At 40.4% G+C, this 22,042-nt stretch overlaps 2 protein-coding genes and 1 long non-coding RNA gene across 3 annotated transcripts in view; 2 read left to right on the forward strand and 1 right to left on the reverse strand.

Annotated features, from left to right (window-relative positions):
- The window catches only part of LOC110959394 (phosphatidylinositol-binding clathrin assembly protein-like), a 168,496-nt gene that overhangs the window by 144,992 nt on the left and 1,462 nt on the right, over window positions 1–22,042 (forward strand). The gene's annotated exons all lie outside the window — the stretch shown is intronic.
- On the forward strand, window positions 399–21,885 carry LOC110959388 (proto-oncogene DBL). Its single transcript, XM_022206238.2, is given in 27 exon segments — window positions 399–675; window positions 4,683–4,817; window positions 5,010–5,126; window positions 5,355–5,504; window positions 5,640–5,764; window positions 5,911–6,025; window positions 6,103–6,222; window positions 7,176–7,367; window positions 7,928–8,119; window positions 8,192–8,372; window positions 8,872–8,960; window positions 9,197–9,297; window positions 9,498–9,564; window positions 9,726–9,841; window positions 9,955–10,024; window positions 10,132–10,224; window positions 10,374–10,466; window positions 11,369–11,494; window positions 11,754–11,790; window positions 11,793–11,968; window positions 12,232–12,324; window positions 12,425–12,503; window positions 13,224–13,269; window positions 15,452–15,549; window positions 16,645–16,757; window positions 18,775–18,887; window positions 19,030–21,885. Coding segments are annotated over 27 exon segments (2,970 nt in total). The 5' UTR covers window positions 399–624; the 3' UTR covers window positions 19,112–21,885.
- LOC127530487 (uncharacterized) lies at window positions 608–5,111 on the reverse strand. The gene is made up of 4 exons (XR_007937064.1): window positions 5,001–5,111; window positions 4,666–4,802; window positions 1,401–1,486; window positions 608–731 (listed from the first exon to the last, which is right to left on the reverse strand). It is a non-coding gene; the product is annotated as an uncharacterized LOC127530487 (long non-coding RNA).

Here is a 22,042-nt window from a genome sequence, read left to right on the forward strand (position 1 = left end):
AATTGTAGAAAAATGTATTATAGGAGAAGATTAGGTGCTGTTTTGTTGGCAAAAGTTTTTTTTTTTTTTTTTTTTTTACAAAGTATTAACATCAGGGGTGCTAATAATTGTGGCACACATTATTTGATGTAAAAGAATTATTTCTTAATGAGTGTTTTTTCCCTATGAATAAATGCACTTAAATTAAAGGTTGGATTTTCCTCCTTTTTTCCATTATGGTCCTATATTATTTAGAAAAAAAAGAATTTATTAGAAACTAAAGAACACATCTCAACCAGGGGTGCCAATAATTATGGAGGGCGGTGTACAATGAAGTTGCTGATTAAATCTAATCGTTTTGTCATGTCTTAATGACAAAACGATCATGATAACGATGACATTCTGTGCATCAGCAGCCAACTTGTTCCGTGTTTGACGTCAGGTAGGTGTAACACGAAACACACCCCACCATCCTGGTCCAGAGAGCGTCTGCTGAGGTGCGCACTCAGCGCGCCGCTCGGCCCACCCGGACACTGCAGTGGAGGTTACCGTGCCATCGCTGCGGCTTGTACGCGTCCGACATCCGCGTCCCGCTGCAGACTTCCCGGGCCCGGGGGGTAAGAACGGGGCAAGAACAAGGAAGCCATGGCCGAGTCCAACCCGCTGCGGGGCTTCCCCCGTCTGCGCCGGGCCGCGGTAAGCTCCGCCGAGAGGTGGGGAGGTGGGAGGCTTCTAACGGGGCGGCGAGGATACTGCAGCAGAGAGAGGAGAGCTGTCTGAAGTGGGATCTGTACTGCGACACAAGGGCTGGGATGTGTTCTCAGGGCAGAGCAAACTGCAGTAGATGTTAAAGCTGCTTCTCGGTGAGGAGACCGATCAGACTGAGATGGTCGTTCAGTGTTCAGAGTGAATGTCGGACAGGCCAATGACAAATGTGTTTGTATGTGTGGACTGCAGGTGCAGAACGGTAACGGCTCTGACGCTGCAGCATGTAAATGTGGAATATGTTCAAGTTGTGCAGCTTCACGGGACAGATTAGAATCTGTTGATGCACACGGATCTAAGAGCAGTTGTGGAATGCAGAGGTGCTTACAATTCAGTTCCATGCATCATGGCTGCTACATGAGTTACTATAAACCGGCTACATTTTATGTGCAAAAGTCTGCTGCAGGAGGATGAGCAGAGGAGGAATCTGTGTATTTGGTTTAAAGGTACAACACATAGCTCTGTAGAAAGTTGCTTCTTTTGGAACTGTCAGCAAAAAGCCTCACAGCCTTGTTTCTGAGAGTAGATAACTTACCAGCCTCACAGTGAGTGAAAAAGCAATCAAATCCTTCAGCTTCTGTTTGTTTCATCAGATAACACATTTGAGTGAATGAGAATGTGAAATGAGTGCACGGAAAACCACAACTATTACACACCTTCTCTGGTTGTTTTATCAGTTGATATGGAGCAGATAAGACGTAAAACTTTTCCTCATTGTGGATAATTCTGCAGGGCGTATGATCTGTGCGAGTACACAGAAAATGTGGAATGGACAGTTTGAGGAGAGCGGAGACAAGACAAGGGATAAAAGATGGCAAGCAAGTGAAGAAAAGAATCATCTCACTTAATTTTTAATAACTTTTCAGTCTTGTGTTATCATTTTTCCAAGCTGGACATGGTAAGACAATCCATATAGTTTATGGTACAAGTATGGAAATGTGAGGTCATGACAGCTGATAACGAAAGAGACAAGAGTGACAAAGGAGCAGAGGGGCTGACTGTCAGACGTGCTGAAGTGCTGCTGAGATCAAAACAGTTCCCAGATTGACACTGAAGGATGCTGATGCTGTGTTGAGCTTTGCTGGACTTCAGGATGGACAGCAATCAGCTGTCAGCAGCTCTGACTGATCGGTTGACTCCTCTCATTCCCTCATTCTGTGATATCCTGACATAAAGCAGGGATGTGGTAGAGGAGTCCATGGAACTCAGTTTACCACACTATTCAGCTGATATAGATAATGTCCCTAAAATAACTTCAGTCTATAACACTTCTTAATAAATCCTGAGGTTTGAATTCCTGAAGATTGATTTACACCTCAGGCGAAACTAATTGCAAACCACCTTGTGGTCGTTAATCACACCGGCTCAAAGCTGTTACCTGTCAGCAATCAGGCTGAAATGTTGAAACCTTTTTGTACATCACTGTAATGTGTCACAGCGGGAAAAATACTGGTGTATGAGTAAGTAGAGTTGGTATTTCTCAATGTTGTGACTTACAATGCCTACAAAAAGTATTCATCTCATTTTTCAATATTGAATAATGCTTGATTTCATCTTTACTTTTATGGTAAGAATTTACAAAAAGACTCTTTCATGTCAAAGTGAAACAGATTTCTACATAGTATTGTCAGTTAATCATAATGGAAAATAAGTTGTCTGCATAAATATTCAACCCCTTTAAAGTGACTTCAACACAGGTGCAACCAGTTGGGGCTTGAGGTCACACAAAAAGTGAAAAGGGAAATGGAGATCAGCTGAGTGCAGTGAGTGTTTCTCAAATGATGTAGCGACGTAATATAAAGACACCTGTATCAGGACGGTCCAGTCACTGGTGAATCAGCATGCATGGCTATAACGACATCATGAAGACAAAAAAACACTCCAAGCAACTCTGTTTAAGGGCCAATATATAATTGAGGGACTTTTGAAATCCATGGGATATATCTTGCATACATTTTTTTAAAAGTAAAAAAAACTAATGTTTTTTATATTCATTATAACATTGTCTTTGCAAGTTCCATAATTATTTATAATGGAAACAAACACTTATTAATAAAAAACAACTGGCTATCACTAAAATGTCAACTACATAACCTTCCATATTTAACAACAATCACCTTTTAATTAGCTAAATAATAATAAAATGAACTTAGTCAAAAAATTGTTTTGATTATTTTCTTTTTATTAAGTTGAGATAATCATGACAGATATTTATTTTTTGGCAATATATCAAATTTTATATGAAAAATAACCAATTGTATCTGTGTCTGAAAAATCACTTTCAACTAAGTTACCCATTACAAAAACACCTCTGAAGGAAATGTGTTAATTCCAGATCACATGACCTGCTCCACATGATGTCATTTCCTCCTGAAGAAAAGACTAGCAAGACTCCAAGGCTTCCTTAGTTGTTTAATATAAAGTAGTGTGTGAGTCAAGTTTGAATTTCACATATGTCAACAGGTTTACTACTAATATCGTTAATATCTTTATAAACAACTTTCAATTTCAATTTTACTCAATTGTATATATAATATTTTAGAAGAATATTTCTGTAAAAATGCCATGTGGTGTTTGGTTGTAGGCGGCCATGCTGATTTTAGACCTGGAAACAGCAAAAATGTCAACTATGATACCTGCCAACTATGTTACAAAAAGTCCTGCAATTATATATTGACCTTTAAGATTATTTGAAAGCTTTAGACAGGAAATGGTTATGAAAAAAAATCAAAGGAGTACAGATAAATTCAACATTAACAAATAGAATGGCACAGACATAAATGTGCTTAAAGCAGACCATCCTGAAAAGCTGAGTGACCTTGCAAAAAAGGAAACTAGTCACTGAGGCCACTAAGATGCTTATGGTTTCACTGAAGGAATTACAAACTTTGGTGGCTGCGATGGGAGAGACTGTTCACACAACAACTGTTGCCTGTTCTTCGCCAGACAAAGCTTTATGGGAGAGTGGCAAAGAAAGTCACTGTTGAAAAAAGCTTATATAAATCTCAACTAGAGTTTGCCAGAAGGCATGTAGCAAAGTCTGAAGTCAACTAGAAGAAAGTTCTTTCCTCTGATGAAATCAAAATCAAAATTTTTGGCCATCAGACTAGGTGCTTTGTTTGTGGACACAAAACACCCACAAACACAACGTCCCCACCCTGAAGCATGGTGGTGGCAGCATCATAATGTGTGAATGCCTCTCTGCAGCAGGCCATGGAAGGCTTGTACAGGTTGAAGGGGAAACTCTATGCAGCAAAGCATAGGGAAGTCTTGGAGGACAGCCTGAAGCAGTCTGCAAGAAAACTGGGACTGTGTGTTTTTCCAGCAAGAAAATGACCTTCAGTATACAGCTAAAGCCACACAGAAATGTTTTAAGGACAGCAAGTTGAGTCATCTAGAGTGGCCAATTTAAAGCCCAGACCTCAATCCAACTGCAAATTTGTTGCTGGACATGAAAAAGGCTATTTGCTTGCTTTTCTTATGCAAAAAATGGGGTAAAATTGCAGTGTCCAGATGTGAAAGGCTGACTGAGACCTAGTCACACAGGCTCAGTGCTGCAATTACAGCCAAAGGTGCATTTACTAAATACTGACTTGAAGGGGCAAATACTTATGCAATCACCTTTTTCACCTTTTACATTTTATATTTTTAATTAATTGGCATTACTTTGTAAGAATCTGTTTTGGCTTTGATGTGAAAGTGTCTTTTTTTGCAAATTCTTTGGAATAAATACTTTCTATAGGCACTATACTGGGATACTTGAATAGAAGAGATATTGTAAATGCTACGAGTAAAACTTGTTGTTTTTCGACTGTGATGCTGTGACATGAAAAAGATTTTGAAATCATGCCTGTACATTGGGGAAGTTTGTTTGATGATGATGCCTTCCTTGAACAGATATATTGAGTAACAGAGTTGTACCTGTTGTTTTCTTTCAGACCTCATTTCCTGGTAATCTACATTTGGTCTTGGTGCTCCGCCCCACCACCTTGTTAGGCTCCGCCCCCAGTCCATCCTCAAGCACTGACCTGGGCTTCCGCTTCAGCCAGGATGACTTCCTGTTAAAGATGCCGGTGAGAAGGGGGTTAAAGGCTGAGAATGATGGCATATTAAAATATTTCTAATTCATCTGATGCTCTGTAAACAACCAGACATTACTGCTGAGATGCTGCATGTTCTCTTGAAACTGCTTATTTTGTGACCTGCCAAAATGCCAGATGCAGTACAACACTGCTTAGATGCCTTTTGGTTTGTACATTTTGTAGGTGGTGATGCTGCGTTCAGTTGGTGACCTGCTGCGATACATCGATGAAAACCACTTGACATCCGACTTCACTGCAAAAGTGGAGTATTGCCAGAGTGACTGGATCGTCCTCCGCACGGTACGCACTTCAGATGCTGCTTAATCCACCACTGCATGGCCCGTGTCTGTTTAGTATGAAAAGGGAGATTTTTTAGATCTCTTTGGACCTTAAAATGAAATGAATTAACTAATAACAGAACAATAACCTCTCAATATCTCACTCTAAGGATTCTGTCTATGAAAAAGGAGATAGTTACCCAGCCTTCTTTGTGTCTTTTCTGAGTTAAAAGTGTGTGTCTGTTTGCAGGCCATTGAGACTTTTGCAGTCACAGTGAAGGAAATTGCCCAGCTGCTGCAGGGCTTTGGATCAGAGCTGTCTGAGACCGAACTTCCAGACGAAGCAAATGCCATCGAATTCTTGCTGCACTCTCACACCCACCGATACCGACAGATGAAGGTTGTCGCTCGCACTCCATCTTTCGTTTCTATCTCTTTCTCACTCTCCACCTCTGTATCTGACAGTTTCTGTGTTTAATCTCTTTGCGATGGCTGTGGGTGGTTTATCATTTGTCTTTTTCTGCTGTTTCGTCAGGACGACATCCGCAGTGTGCTGAAAGAAGGACGCCTGCTGTCGTCTAACCTGGAAACCGTCAAGGCCTCCAAGAGAGATGTAGAAGAGGAGAGGGAGATACAAGCAGACATGGACACTGTGCAGAGGTACAGTACCAGATAGTTGGACATTATGCACACACTTTTTAGAGGATTTACAAGACATAATCTCAGTTTGATGCTCACTTTTTTCACGTTGTTCAACCTTTGTTTTAACAGAAGTCTCTCTGCCATTTGGTTTTGTGTGTTTTTAGGCTCCTGTTCCAGCTCAGAGACATGGAGGAGGCGTTTGATGGCTTCTTTGAGAAACATCACCTGAAGCTGCAGCAGTACCTCCAGCTGCTGCACTACGAAATTAGCTTCCAGCAGGTGTGATGCTCGGTGTCTTACTGCCAATCCTGGCTATTTGTTACACTGTTGTGGTGAGTAACCGTGCTTGTGTGCAGATGGACGAGGTGCTGGAGCGGATCTCTGCCCAGGAGAAGGGGATTGCCTCTCTGGGAACCACAGTGGTTCAGACGGAACAGCTGATTAAAGACCTGGAGACTCTGGACAAACAGGCTCAGGTCACCAGCAAACACACACAACACCATGCACATGATTAAAGCTTTAGATGCTGCTTAAAGGAACCAGACAGAAATGCATCATTATCATGCTGCTATGTGTTTATGAGTCAGTGTAACATCCATGACAGAGAAGTTTTAAACTAAAGGTATACTAGTGCTAGAAACAGCAGAATATCACAGTATCCTCCTTAAACCAACTGTGACAACATGACATTATATAAGATGGTTAGCCTGCCTCACTCTTATCGTGTTAGTAGATCTCAAAACTAAAATCTATCGGTCTTGTACAGCTTGTTACTTCCTGGATTACGACTTCGTCTTTACTTTCTCCTCTTTTTACCTTTTGATCCCTTGCCTTAGCACTGACGAGGACAAACATGTTATTTTGAGGTTTTAACTTGATGATTCTACTCTATCTGTTGTGACTACCTTTTTACACTGGACGTCTGTTTGCAGCCATCTTGCAAAGAAATTCTGATGGTTTCATGAGAAGTCTAGTGGCACATGGGCTCTTTAAAAGCAGTCATTTTTGGCATGATTGCACAAAAATTCCATAATAACCTTTTAGCATATTGTAATTCAAATATCTGAGAGGTTTCTGCACCTCCTTGTGACTTCATTTGCTGACTTTTGAGCAGGCTTTGGACAATCACAGGTCAGGGGAGAAGGTATAAAAAGCAACAATGTCAGTGGTAGTAGGACTTTTACTGTGGAACGACTGGTTGGATTAACAATTGTGTTTGAGTTTTTGTTGATTTATTTTCTTGTATGTGGAAGCAATTGCAGGTCGGTCAGATTAAATCAACTTTGATATAAATCATAAGATAAAACGTAGTAAAATATTGGAAAAACTTATTATTCTGGGACCATCTATCTATCTATCTATCTATCTATCTATCTATCTATCTATCTATCTATCTATCTAAAAACCATTTCTTCTTGGTGTGAATCAGGAGGAGATGACTCGTGCCCAGGTGGTAATTCTACATGGTCACCAGCTGGCTGCCAACCATCACTATGCTCTGGCTCTCATCATCCAGCGCTGCAACGAGCTGCGACATCACTGTGATGTCATCACCACTGCCATACGCACCAAGCGGGCCTCGCTGACACGAACACGAGACCTGCTGCTGCGCCTTGAAGAGGTAAAACAGCTATTAACAGTTATGTATTTTTGTTACTGTTTTGTCTGTGTATCTTCATGCTTTACTTTGCCTCCAGTATTCAAGTCATGTTTATTTGTACAGCCGGTATCACAAATTACAAATTTGCCGAAACAGGATATCCCTAAATACTTGATTCTAATGAGAAAATACTGCTTCAGAAATGACAAATTAAAAGTAGTCTAGCTGTGGAAAGTACCTGGGTACATTTATTTGAAATGGAGAATTTTTACATTCATGTTATGGCCATTTTACTTAAGTGAAGGGTCCAAATACTTCTTCCTAGTACTCTGGCGTTGTTCTTGTTTTATTTTTTGTAGAAATGTAAAAATAGATATGTGCAGGTGTTTAGTGGCATCAAACTGTATCTGTTTGTTCTGGCACTGTGCTCTTAAAGGTGTTGAAATAGGCGTTGTTTCATCTCTGCATAAGCTCAGTTGTTAAATATAGCAAATCTTACCTTTTGTTCTTAAAACATAAATTGATTGAGCAATTGGGTGTTTGTGTTTAACTCTGTTGTGTCTTTACCCTTGTGTGTGCAGGCCCTGCAGTGGTGTGACAAAGGCGCCTACCTGCTGGCGAGTCAGATGGTGGACAAGTTCCAGACCAGAGAGGGAGCTCAGGAGGCGCTGCAGTACCTGAGCTGCCACCAGGAGAGGGCGCCGTCCGCTCTGAAAAACAGCCAGGACATTCTGAGCCTGGAGTTTGAAGCCATACTCACCCCACAGCTGCAGGTGGCCCACTGATACCACACAAACACAAATGACTCGCAGCCCCACCTGTGTTTACACTCTGTGCCTCTCCAGTCCCAGATCTCCATGGTAACGGAGAAGCTGAACTCGGTGCAGTCCATGATCAGGAACAGAGAGCAGTGTCTGAGGAAGCTGGCAGACATACAGGTCCGACCCATACAGCTGGTGGCTCCCCGGCCAGAACCGGAGCAGACCTCAATGCGATGCAAGTCACCCCTCTTCTCCCCCAAACATGGTACAGCCCTCTTCAGCAACCCCCTGCTCACACACTGACCCTCTGCTTCATGGATGGAAATCAGAAGCAGTTTCTCGAGCACATCTTTCATCAGACACTAGCATGAGAAGAAAGCATGGGAAATATTTTTCAGGAAACAAAATGATATGAAACTGCTGAATTTATATCTGGAGTTTGGTTTCATGGTTCTGTCCACTAGAGGGGTGTTTTAGGATGCAGTTACCTCTCACCTGTACTTCTTATTGCATTTTACACTTGATGGATTACATGTAAACAGGATTACCTAATTACATTACAAAAAAGAACAGGTCTGATTACATTAAAATATATATATAGTTACATTAGCAAGGATTACTTCATTTTTCAAATTAAAAATTTTAAAATCATGACAATAGAAAGAAGTAATTTGACCCTCTGCATGTATTTTACTATCCTTTGCCAACATTTTAATCTTTTCCGCTGTCCTTACCTGTTGTATTTTTGCTGATTTTTCCCGCAGGTGTAGACTTTAATGTTTTAAACTCCAAGTTCTCCTTTGACCTGCTTCCTGGCAAGAGAGCCGCAAGAAGGAACAACAGCCAACGCAAGGTGTGTGGATTTTTGCTGCTTTTTCTATTGATGCTGGAAAGAACTTCAGCTCAAATGCAGTTTGTTTAGAGAGCTTCTTAAATATATTCAGCCACACCAGAGAGTGTTGTCTTTGTGTGCGTTCAGTTGGCGATTAATAGATCTCTAATTGTATTTTGTGGTTAATCTACACCACAAAATGTCTGGCCTCAGTAAAACAAGCAACCCGACAGACTCATTTGTGTGTTTTCCGTCAGATCGAGGTGATGCATGATTACCAAGGCAACCGCAGCTGTCTGTACGGCTCCACAACTGAAACTGATTCAGAGGCCGAGGACAATCCGGAGCAGGTCATGCGGTATGAAATCTTTCACTTGTCAGACCTGATCCCTGACCTGAAACTTGACCTGTGACTCCAATCTGGCACTATTTGTTTTCAGCCTGCAGCTGCACGTGTGCGGCACAAATGGGAGCCGATATCACAGTGGTGCCATGTTCTACACCAGTTTTCCATGTAGATTTTGTCTATTTATTATCTCTAATTTTCACTCTTTCTAGCCACATTATGAAGGAGCTGATAGCTACAGAGAGGATCTATGTGGATGAACTGCTTTCTGTCCTTCTGGTGAGTTGATTTTGGATTATTTTATGGTGTTTTGTTATTTTTAGATAGTTTACAATGCACAGCAGCAGCATATTCAGAGAAACAGGGAAAACCCGCATTGTGAAAATGTTTTTATGATTTGCTCTCCTCACTTCACCTCACCTCGTTTCCACACTTACCAGGGCTACAGGGCAGAAATGGAGGACCCCTCCATTTCCAATCTCCTTCCTTCAGCTCTGCGCAGCCAGAAGGACGTTCTGTTCGGCAACATGCCAGAGATTTACCAGTTCCACAGCAGGCGAGCCATGCACACAAACTGAGCTCACAAGCTGTCACCGAGTTGTCCTTGTCCTGCCGTCTTTTCATGCTAATCCAATTTCCTTTCATTTTCCTCTTGGATTCTTCATTCAGGATCTTCCTCCAAGATCTGCAGGGTTGCCTGGAGACACCAGAGAGGGTGGGGGCCTGCTTCCTGCAAAGGGTGAGGAAGCATCGTGAGAAACACGAGGACTTTATGAGAAGTGACACAACATTACATATAAAATTAACTGTACATTTATGTGTGTGTGTGTGTGTGTGTGTGAGCAGAAGGACAAGTTCCAGGTGTATGAACGCTACTGCCAAAACAAGCCTCGCTCCGAGTTGCTATGGAGACAGTGTGCTGATTCGCCCTTCTTTCAGGTGGTTGCACAAAATCAACAGGATGCACTTACTGTCTTATTTTACATTCATGGTATAGTATTAGGATCATATAGGATATTCCAGTTTTGCCTTGCGCATTTCAAGCAGCATAATTTGATCTCTTTGTCTTTCATTTTGTCTCTCTGCAGGAGTGCCAGAAGAAGCTGGAGCACAAGTTGGGTCTGGACTCTTACCTGCTGAAACCAGTCCAACGCCTCACTAAGTACCAGCTACTGCTCAAGGTGTTGTACATTTGGGCCAATTTAATGATGGAGAATCCTGCAGGAATGTGGGTCACATGATTAGATGAATAAAGAAAAAGCTTTGGTGTTCTTAAACAAAATCACAATAGTAGATGAGATTATATGTATTTCTTTTTGCAAGTTGACCAGTAGCATAACACAATGGGAAAAAACACACAAATCACATCAAGGTTTGGCAGCATTGATGCAAAAGTGTGTCAGACATTGAGTAATTTTTGGAAAGCACGCTGACACTAAATGTTACAGAGATATGCATCTTTACCATGAAATTAATTCGCATGTGATTTTATTTACAGATAGTGCAAAGTGTATCAGCTTAGTATGGGAAAGAAAGAGATGTTCAGCTAAATAGCTGCTAATTTTTTCCTCCGGAATCTTTTTGACTCAAGGTACTCAGGATAAAACGTAAGTGAAAATGTGAGTTGAACTTTAGACTGAAGCTTCTGAGAGTGGCAAGATAATGTAATACTCATCTCACTGTGCATTGTCTGAGCCCTGTCTGCTTTTGTATGCGATCTGATTATTATAACAGTAGAAATAAGTCATGTGGGCCGTTCAGCCTGTAAAATAATTGATTTCCTTCGGGGGAAAAAAGAAGGCAAAGAGATGATTGCACAAAGACAAACAGTCAACACAATTATTGGAACAGAAAGGCATAAACGCTGATATACAGACAAATAAGAAGACTTATATGGACACATAAATCATTTTAAACAGGCACAGAGACAAACTGACAATAGCAGGTAGATTCCATTTATCAAATTGGCAGAGTTGCAGACAGCTAGTGATTTAAATTTGCACGTGGACAGACATCGAGACAGACAAGATTAGATGAAGTTACAGCCTCTGACATGTCATCCTGTATGTCTGTCTTTGCTCAGGAGCTTTTGAAACACTGTGCCGAGGAGCATTACCGCTGTGAGCTCCGGGAGGCTCTGGACTCCATGCTGGAGCTGCTCAAGTCTGTCAATGACTCCATGCATCAGATCGCCATCACCGGATATCAGGTAGCAGCTGCTCAAATCGACACAAAAGCAGACAATCACATCACTGGATGCCAGAGTTTTGACATTATCGTATCGGATTAGCAGTGTTTCCTGCTAATCCTGACAGAGTCAATTTGATGTGTGTTGTATGCAGCTACTTTGAATATCTCAATTATACATGAGTATAAAGCGATAATGTTCCCACTTTGCAGGTTGTTGGCTGGTGGGGGCGGTTCATGGGTTCATGTGGGGTTCTGTCTTGTCTATCCGTCTGTCTCAGGGTGATCTCGGCCAGCTGGGCCGTGTGGTGATGCAGGGGGCTTCAGCGTGTGGATCAGCCACAAAAGGGCAGCAGTGCGGATGAAGGAGCTGGCCAGGTTCAAACCCATGCAGAGACATCTCTTCCTCTACGAGCACGCGCTGCTCTTCTGCAAGCGCAGAGACGAGGACAACCAAGACCGGACGCCGTTCTACAGCTTCAAATCCTGCCTCAGAGTAACAATACATTATTTATCCCCGTTATCAGGCACCCCAAGCTATATCCAATTCAGCCACTATCCAATAAATTCTCCCTTTATGAAGCTTTTAATACGACTCTTGGAGGCTGCAGCTTTGGGTATCATTGAATTCTTGTACCTATTATTTGTGGATGTAACCTTTGGTTGCAGCTCATAATGAAAATAACAATTCAGAATTAATATTAAGAATAATAATGGCAGGTTGCAGTGATTTGTAATGTTTTCTCTCTCCTTCTATAGATGAGTGCAGTGGGAATCACAGAAACTGTGAAAGGAGATGTGAAAAAGTTTGAAATCTGGTACAGTGGCAGAGAAGTGGTGTACATAGTTCAGGTATTTAATTTTATGTTTTCTATTATATGTCTAATTGCCCAGAGTGTAATTGTGTTATAATCTTTGTGATACTTGTGTGTGTCTATGCTTGTCTGTGAAGGCTCCCACAGTAGAGGTCAAAGTCGCCTGGCTGACGGAGATTCGAAAAATTCTCACTAACCAGCAGAAACTGCATCAAGGTTTGTATCACTGCTATGCTTCGCAGTTGGGACCTCTGGGTTTCCTTTTTTTTCTTTGAAATGCTTGATTTCATTTTGTTTAACTTGGATTGAGCTCTGATTTGAAAAGGAGGTAATATAGAACTGTATATCTATCATTTAACAACGACAAAAGTTGTGTTCTGAAGCTCTTTACTGTTTATATTTTCTAGCAGAGTAGCCTCTTTAATTTAGTCTTTGGGTAGAATGTATAGACTGTATATAAAAAATGGACCAAGCCTCTGGGTCTGAAGAGTAAAGCCGGGGTGAAAATGTTCTTAGCCTGCATTCTTTTTACCAACCAGCAGGGGGCAAAGAGAACTATGACTGTATAGAGGTCTATGAGAAAATGGCTCGACTTCTCACTTTATTTGCTGCCTAATTAAATATTTTCAAAAGGAGTTTATGGTCTCAGTCACTAGTTTCAAGTCTCTTTCAATACAGTATGGTGTTCATTTGATAAATTTTAGTGCTGTTTAGTAAAAAAAGAGGCAATAAAGCAGGGCATGTGACGTGAGCTGGCTGAGAGCACTCAGTCAGATACTTCCCTTGTTCATAGTGCAAATTCTGAACTTAAGGCCTTAAAATGGTAGCTCACAAAGTGGCTACATTCATTTTTTACATGCAGTCTTTGGGAAAATGTTTGTGAAGTACCATTCCCTTAAATTTAACCCATGCCTCTATTTTGTCACCTTTTCTCAGATGAGGTTCCTTCTCTTCCACTTTCAGACAACCCTCTCTCTGACAGGTGATTCTCTTTGCATGACTTTCTTTTATCTCTGGGCAAAAAAATCTGCTCAAAAAAGAATTGCAAGTATTCTCTTCTGTATTTCTGACTTGAGTAACTTGGTTTGTGTAGTTTGCTTTGCTTGAAACGTCCGTTATCGATGTGACATCTTATTTAACGATAGCTTTCCCAGTGTTAGCGTAGCATCAGAGGGACTTTATGACCTCCTCATGAATGGTGAGAATCGCTTAACTCACTTTTGATCTAGTAATTCACATTTGCAGCTCAGTAAATTTAAAAAATACCATTGTGTTTGGGATAAACGTTTATTTTCTGAAATGATTTGATGATCAAATGACACCTCAGTTACGCCCACGCGCCAGCACATCTTGTTATTTTTGTTATATTTAACAAAGCATCACAGTTGTTTCTTCACAGGATGTAGAAATGAGTGTGCATGTGTCTGCGTATGTACTAGCATCTTCGTCATTACCCTTGAGAAATGGCATTCATGGCTGACTTACCAAATCCTGCAGATGGCACAACACTATCCTTGGCGCTGAAATTTCAAGCTGTTGAATTTCAGCACCATGGACAGTCTCATCTCATGCAGTGAATTTAGACCTAAACGTCTCCTTCTGGTTTTTAATTCCATGCCATAGTTACATACATTCATCTAGTTTCTCCAGTCTAACAGTCCCTGATTTGGTTGTTTGACATGCAACTGTCCAAAATTGAGAACCACGTGCCAAACTGCTTAAACAGTCCTCGAGCTTGTTTGACAGTTGTGTTATCGATCCTGGGCTGAGCATCCCTGGGAGCTGATAGCACATGTTACACATTTAATTTAAAACTCTTAAGCATTTCAGGATTTTCTACCATCTTACAGTTGTTGCTCGATGTTTTTTTAAGTCATTGAAGGTACCTTTTCTCTAGGATGGTGACAGTGATGGAGCTGTACAGGGTGTTTGTGTTTGTGAGTGTGTGTTTGTGGACTTATGATAGGCTATAGCAGTGGTCTGTTTACTGTTAGCATGCTAGCATGTTGTTAATTTAATTAATCTATGAGTCTTGGAAGCATCAAGATACATAACCTGTCTTTATACATCATGCAGGGATTTTTGTTTTCTTTTTGTCAACAGATTTCATGAAACGATCAAAACCAACAATGTTGTTTCTGTGATCAAAGACTGATTGATTGATTGATTCTTTTTTGATCTTTGTTATTCACTTCTATTATCCAAAATGCATCAGTAAGCCACAGTAATCCAATGTTGTTTCATTGCCATTATTATATAGGCACCGAATGCCCAAAAATAGTCTCCAAAATAATGCTTACGACATCAAAAGATTTAACTATGTATTTGTGAACAGCTGATAAAGCTGTTCAGGTTTAGGGAAGACTCTAGGTTTTGTCAAAGGAACTTACGTTTTTGGTTTTGGTCTTATCATGGGATTTATTGACAATATTAAATAACACCAGTCTTTTCTTTTAAGTAAGTACATTCATATAGACTCACAGTTCAGTTTCCGAAGTGTATGATCATGACTTAATCATGATCAGACATCGCCTTGTGGGACTTTCTGATTCTTACTAACGGATGGATGATGAGATACTGCGATGACTGTGTCTTTTTGAATGGTTTGTGTACTTAATATTGTGCAGGTCACATAGTGTTTGTAAGTAACTGAAGTGTCTCTGCTTTATGTAGTAGTTGGGTTGGCTTCAACGCAATCAGATAAAGTGACTTCCAGTTATTTTACTTGAACTAAATGGGACAAACTCCACCCATCTGCTATTTAAAACAGGTTTAACCACACTGTGGATTATTTTCAAATGCTCTTTAATCATGTCCTGGTACGTGTGTGTGGAATATTTTTTAAACAACCTAATACTTTCATATATTCCAGCGGTCTCTGATATGATTGATTTACGTTCCAACCTCAAACATGCTTCTACGTCAGACGCTGAAATATATGTGATTGTGAACTGATGGGAATGCTGTATTATTTTACAGAATGTGGATGATGTATGAGCTCGTTTTGTGACACCGTGGATGTTGTTGTTCGTTTTTTTGTTCGTTTGTTTGTTGTGCTCGTGTCTTGTTCCCATGGTGATGCGGTTTAGTGCATCAGAGATGTGTGTGTCGTGGGGCGGAGCGTCGGTGGGAGGCTGCTCAGCGTGTCTCCCTGTTCCTCACAGCTCCACGGCAACAAGCCACTCCTACAGGCAGAGAGGGGAGGAGTCTGTACACACTAGCCCCGCCCACTCGGACCCCGTGGTTAATTCACCTCGACGCAGTGAGTTGCTGAGACAAATTCACAGTGAAACTCGCACTCATAAATACGCAGCCTACATCATTTTCTCTCAACAGTCACTGAAGAGCAGATTTGATTTGCTGTATACATGCACTGTGCTGGAATTAAATTAGATTTAATAATACATAGTTATATGTCCATGGAAAATGTTTGTGCCTTTTTTCTCATTGTCATGTAGCACAAACATGGCAGTACAAGGGTTGAAAGCCTATATGTTGTGTTAATATAGTAGACATATTTTGTTTTCACAGTAGCTCAACAGAGTTTCAGCTCAATAACAAACGTGACAGTGCTACTTCAAAAAAGCACTGCACTGAAAAGGCTGCTAGGTTTTGTATTTGTATCATCAACCCAACTAATTTGGCAATCGTTTGACTATAATATAGCAAATATATGATTATTTTATGAGACTTTCTTGTGCATTATCCACAGATGGAAGAATCAGTACTCATGTAGATTTTTTGTTAATTGTTATTTTCTACAATGTTGTCTACATTTTTGGTGCTGTAACATTGCAAATTGTGGTATTTTATTCAGGCTTATCTTTTTTTTTATATCTTATCGCTGTTCAAGAACAATGGAGAAACAAGCATTTAAAGGTTGAAAAGTGTCTGCATTTGGCTTTTAAAGTTGTGCTTGGACTTGTATACAATTTTCAGTTTTCTTGTTTTAAGCCAATTGTATAATATATTCCTGAAAAAACTGTACTTATGATTTTTTAAACACTTTTTTAAATCGCTTCAGGTCAGACCTGAAATAATGTCTTTCGACTTTTAGCTACAATTTTACTCTCAACTTAGTTTTGTCATCAAAGGGCAATTTATTCTGCAGTTACGAAAAGATATAAAGGTCCCAAAGAGGTAAACCTAAGATACTAAAAACTATAATGAATGAAAGAGCATGTAAATAAATGCAACAACCTACAGCACAGACTGTACAGGAAAGGTAATAACATATAGTAGTTAGACAGTTTGTTAAAAAGAATTTGGTTTCTTCTGCAGGAGATATACATAGATCATATTGAGAGAAAAATGTACCTCTTCAGTGTCAGTGGTCTCAGCTGTGTGTCTCCTGCAGGTTGGCCTGTTCCTGCTCATTCAGTGGCGATCTGTGAAGGCCTGGAGGACTGGGGCGCTACAGACCTCTCCACCTTATCGGACTCAGACGAGGACGATCAGCCTGCTCCACTGGTGAGGTTTTCTGACTGTCACATGCAGTATTGGACAAATTATTAGCAATGTTAAGCAGAATCCATAAACACCAGGTTATGCAGCCACATCAGCTACTAACAGATGACAACTCACCTCCTGATGCTTGGCCTCTCTTCAGGCCTGGAGTTGTCTTGCATTGGCTCATAACTGACAGCTTACTATACAGAACCTAAACACACCTAGGATGAATACTATTAGTCCCTGTTTGTTATGCTTTCACAATTAAGTTCCTCACTGTCCCAAAATAGGTCAGTTTTGTGTTTTTCATTGACATCCTCAGTTTTTCTCCTCCTTTTGCAGCCTCCTGTTAGACAAGTCCCACCTCCTTGACATTTTTCAGCCAATCAATATGACTGAAAACCAACCTGTGATCATGACAAAGCATTTTGCTATTGTACCTTGGGCCTACCCATATCTTAAGGGTGTTTTAAATCCTAAAATCAGTTCAGTTCAATTAATTTTGATTCATATCCCACCAACATAAGTCAACTCAAGGCACACATTAAGGTCAAGACTTTGCAATAATATATTATAGAGGAAATCCCAGCAAGTTTAATGATTCCTTTTGAGCAAGATGGTGGAAGGAAAAACTTGCCTATAACAGAGCCAGGATCATGGAGGGCAGCTATCTGCCTGCACCAGTTGGGGTGAGGGTAAAGGGGAAAGAAAATAAGAATAGTGGGCAAGGGCGTAGGTTTGGTCTCAACATTGGTAGGGACGATATAACAGCATAACCTGCATGTACACTTTTTGCTGGGGACGGGACATTAATAAGACCAAACAGATTGGGTGAACGGGGGTCAGGGCTACATTTCTCACGAATATGAACCTAATTAATTGATAAGCTAAATGATCAATGCAAAAATAAATCTGTATTGACTGATACTAACTTTCATGTGTATTGGTTCAGGTGATAGTAATTAAAGACATTTTAATTAATAAATAAATGCACTAATAGGTATTTGGTTTCAAAAGTGTAGAGTCACAACATGCTCTAGCCTTCTTTCCTTCTAAACCAGGCCGTTTACAAGAAGGAAAGCAGCAGCATGTGTTTTTTTGTGACTGTCAACACTTTCCTGTGAAACACAGACTGGGACCTCTCTCTCTAAGCAGCTTCTTGCTCTCGTTTTTCTGGTTCTATATTTTCCAGCAGAGTTCACTACATTTCTCACAGTTTAATTAATGTTAACAGTAGAAAACACATACAGGAGGATAATTCTCTCTAAGCAGCTTCCTACTCGAGTTTTGTAGGTTAGCAAGTTCACACAGTTTAATGTTATGCTAACTCTGATGCAGGTCGGACTTTCAGTAGCAACATTAGTGGTGTGTTCCCCACGTCCACAACATTGATGTCTTTTTACATTACTTACAGTGTCGTCTGCTGCTGCTGCTGGCCGAAAAAAACTTCTAATATCCCTTCTCTTCGAAGGGGGTGGAGAAGGCGGCATGTTTATTTCTTGTGTATTTCTGTCGGGGCTGTGTGAGTGTGCGTGTGGGTGGCGGGGGGGTCAAGTCATCAGCCAATCAAACGCATGTTTGATTGGACCGGCACATTCAGCAAGTGAAAAGGGGTAAATGTAAGTCTGAACCTGGTCTGAATATAATGAAAATAATTCACTTAATAATGGTAGGGTCAATTCTATCCTTACAACATATGGGAAGACAATCAAAATTACCTATATAACTGAACTCATTATATAATGCAAATAAGGTTGCTTAAAAATTGGTGGGGACAATTTGACCCTCTTGAAAAGTTGGTAGTGTTATGTCCCTACCGTCCCTATGCAAACCTACGCCCTTGATAGTGGGGACAAATGATAACCAAGATGACAATAAACATTGGGGAGGTAGTACTGGCAAAATCGTAAAACAACAACAAAAAACAGTTGACAGTGGAAGCTGTGTCTGAATCTATGTGTAGATGTACATTTAAGGATATTGTGCACATAGAGAAGCGCTAAAATACACAGCTTTAATGGTGTGTCTTCTGTTGCAGGTGGCGGGGAGGTACAGGGTCATGGTGGAGAGCAGCATGGCCAGCACTGATGACATCATCTTCAACTGTGGTGATGTCATCCAGCTTCTGCATGAGGAATCATCAGGAATGTGGTAACTTTGGCTACATTATTTTAGAAATAGCAATTACAACCAATTTAAGTTTCAGATACTAACAACCCTTAAAATGGGAATATTAAATGAAGATATGTTGAAGACTTTTTGTGCGTCTGCGTTGTATTTTGTATGATCACAGGATGGTAAGGAATGTAAGTCGTGGTGAAGAAGGCCGCGTCTTACCCGAGGACCTGCACAGGATTCTGGGAGAAACCTGCTGAGAGCCAATCAGATCGGACGATAGATGACACAGTGTTAATGTCTGTCTAGTCTTCTCCTGTATTTGTCGCTTAATTGGCTCAGTCTATGCCTCAATACCTTCCACACACACGGACTCATATCTTCCATCAGCTACCCGACCATCCAAAGGGAAGCATCAGACTCTGCCGAGACGTTCGTCAGTCAGACTGAAGCACAACATCAGCCACATATGGTACTTTACTCTCCAAACTACTGTGACAGTTTCACCTCAGCAGGGCGTAAACCGGAGAACGGAACTGAGAAGACTCTTAACAGAAAGCACATACAAGCCATCTTTTGATCTGTCTTTTTTTGGCAGTAATACAGTAAATTATTTTGGACTGAAGATGTTAAAAACAGGCTTTAATTTCATACTCACAGAGTGGACTTTTTGTTTAAGACTGGAAGTTGTATGATTTCTATTTTCTTATGAAATATCACAGAGATCATTGGTATGCCTACTGACATATCATTATTGTTCATGTGCCAAACAGCTAAGCTAATCATCGCAGCAGCTTCTTCTTGTGTAAAATTGACATGTTATAGAACATAGCCTTACTGTGGGGTGCCATTGTTTTGAATAAAGCTAAACCCGCTTTTTGCTACAGCAGTCAGCTATAATGCTAGAGTATTTTCACTTGATGTATGCAGAAATCACCACTTCTTTGTGGCAAAAGTGAATATTTGTTACCTATGAATTGCATTTACATGATACACAAAAGCCAAACAAAGAAAAGCAACACAAACTTGGAAATATGGTTTAGAGTTGTGCAGGTTGTGCAGCTTCTCCCAGTTCATGCTAGCTGCAGTGAGCTTGTTGCATTTCCTCTTTAAATGTTTTTCACAGCTTTCATGTGGACATGACATAGCAGGAGAGCCACCGCAATAATTGCATTATTGAAGGTAGCTGGTGGATTTTTTTTAAAGTTATTTTTTGGCCTTTTTTGTACAGGACAGTGTAGAGAGAGACGGGAAACGTGGTTAGAGGAGTGGGGGAATGACATGCAGTAAATGGCTGTGGGCTGGATTCAAACTGAGCTACCTGGGTGTCCAGCTGGTGGAGCTTTTGACTTCTAGTAGCACTATGGAGTAGTTTTTCTTGTGGGTCCCCATGCACATGTGCAATACACAGTTCTGCCATTGGTTTGACAATATTCTACACACCCATGAGTGGATCGATATGAGTAGAGTGCCAATAAAATCAGCAAAGAAGAAAACTTTTTGCTTGTAATCATGCTGTGCTATGATGAATGTTTGATAGACCTCCAGAATACATATCATGTATTTTGGTGGGTAACCCTGAATGTAAACTTTACTTTGTTTACAAGAAATCCCCTTCCGGGGACTTTTAGTGACCAAATTTAATTCATTTCAGTCTAAATTTTACATCCCTGGTAGTGTACATCGTGGCATACTGAATCGTTATAGTTAAACAGTCAGTTTTGATGTTATTAGTTGCTTCTCCTGCTACGACAAGTCCAATGTTTTCTGCACTGAGCTGTGATAAAAGTCTTTCCTGCAGTTTTGGTCAGTCCTGAGTCAGTGGAAACTTTCACTAACTAGCGTTGTAGCTGGTTGTTGTAGCTCAGCTGTTCCTTAATTTCAAAAAGCGAGTTCATTTCTGTATTTATGCATTACATTTGCTGCTATTTATGGTGATACTGTGTTATTCTTGTTGAGTTTTGATTGATGATTGACAATCTTGTAACTTGCCCATCAAACAAATCTTCTGCTGCACCTATATTTACCACTTTACTACTAAGAAGACACGATAAGGTTTATTTGTGTTTGTTTGCTGCTCTGCATGGACAGATCACTCTCTGCACACATCTGAGGCTTTATTTCTGCCTGCACTGCTATTTTGGAACAAAATATGTTCAAAAAATGTTGAGTTGTAATGCTAAGTAGGATAATACAGAGTAGCTATTGCCAACTGATCAATTACACTTACGTTGTAGATTACTTCATGGAAGCCAAATTGAATCACAAGAAAAAAATTTACATTTATTTCAAACTGCCTTGTGTTAAAACTGCCTGGTCGGACTTTCCCTGCGTTGTAAGAAGGAGCCTGTTAAGAAGCTTTCAAATTGCGCGTGAAAAGTGGTCATGAAAACACTGCCACTTCACCGCCAAACGAGTCGAGGGTTCATCTCTAAAGGGCAGACAGATACAGTAGAATTACTGAATATGCTGACAGTTTCGAAGAGAACTACTGTAAACTGTGAATATGTAAATGGTAAAAAAAAAAAAACTAACTAATTTTAGATGTTCAGCACAGTTTTAGCTAGTAGCCGTCTAAATGGTAACACTTCTTCCATCAGTCAGATGACAATACTCAGCTATCAAGTGTCACATTTAAAGTAGATTCCTCGAGTATTTGTTAGATCTCTGGACTATTTCAATCCAATCTAACCATCCAATAAAAAATTGTCTTCACAGTATTTAACACCCACAGTGGGATTTGACTGTGCAGGACTGTTTAAGTGAAGTGTGTCCATTAATACTTAACAGTGAGTAATATTTAATTACGTTACACTAATTTGAAATCCACCCAACACTAGCTACCATCAGCAACTGGCAATGGATTCATTCAGTCAGGCTTCAGCATCTTTCTCACAGTACCTTAAACTGGTGTTCGCTGCTTTTGCTTATTTTGCACTTTTTTGATATTTTGAATCATAGTGAATGCTTGTATTATAATGCAAAATGTATATGATTATTTTCCGAAATATAAGCACATGACAGTTTGATTTGACTCAACCTGACTGATGTGGTTTTTCTCCAGAGATAGTTTTACAGGTATATTCAGTTTTTTGGAACTTCTTCGAACTTTATTTGCATCAGGCCCGGGATGGCTAATCGGGAGGACCGGGACAATTCCCGGTGGGTCGGTCTGATGTTAGGGGCGCGAG

Source organism: Acanthochromis polyacanthus, chromosome 17 (assembly GCF_021347895.1).
Source record: "Acanthochromis polyacanthus isolate Apoly-LR-REF ecotype Palm Island chromosome 17, KAUST_Apoly_ChrSc, whole genome shotgun sequence".
NCBI lineage: Eukaryota > Metazoa > Chordata > Actinopteri > Pomacentridae > Acanthochromis > Acanthochromis polyacanthus.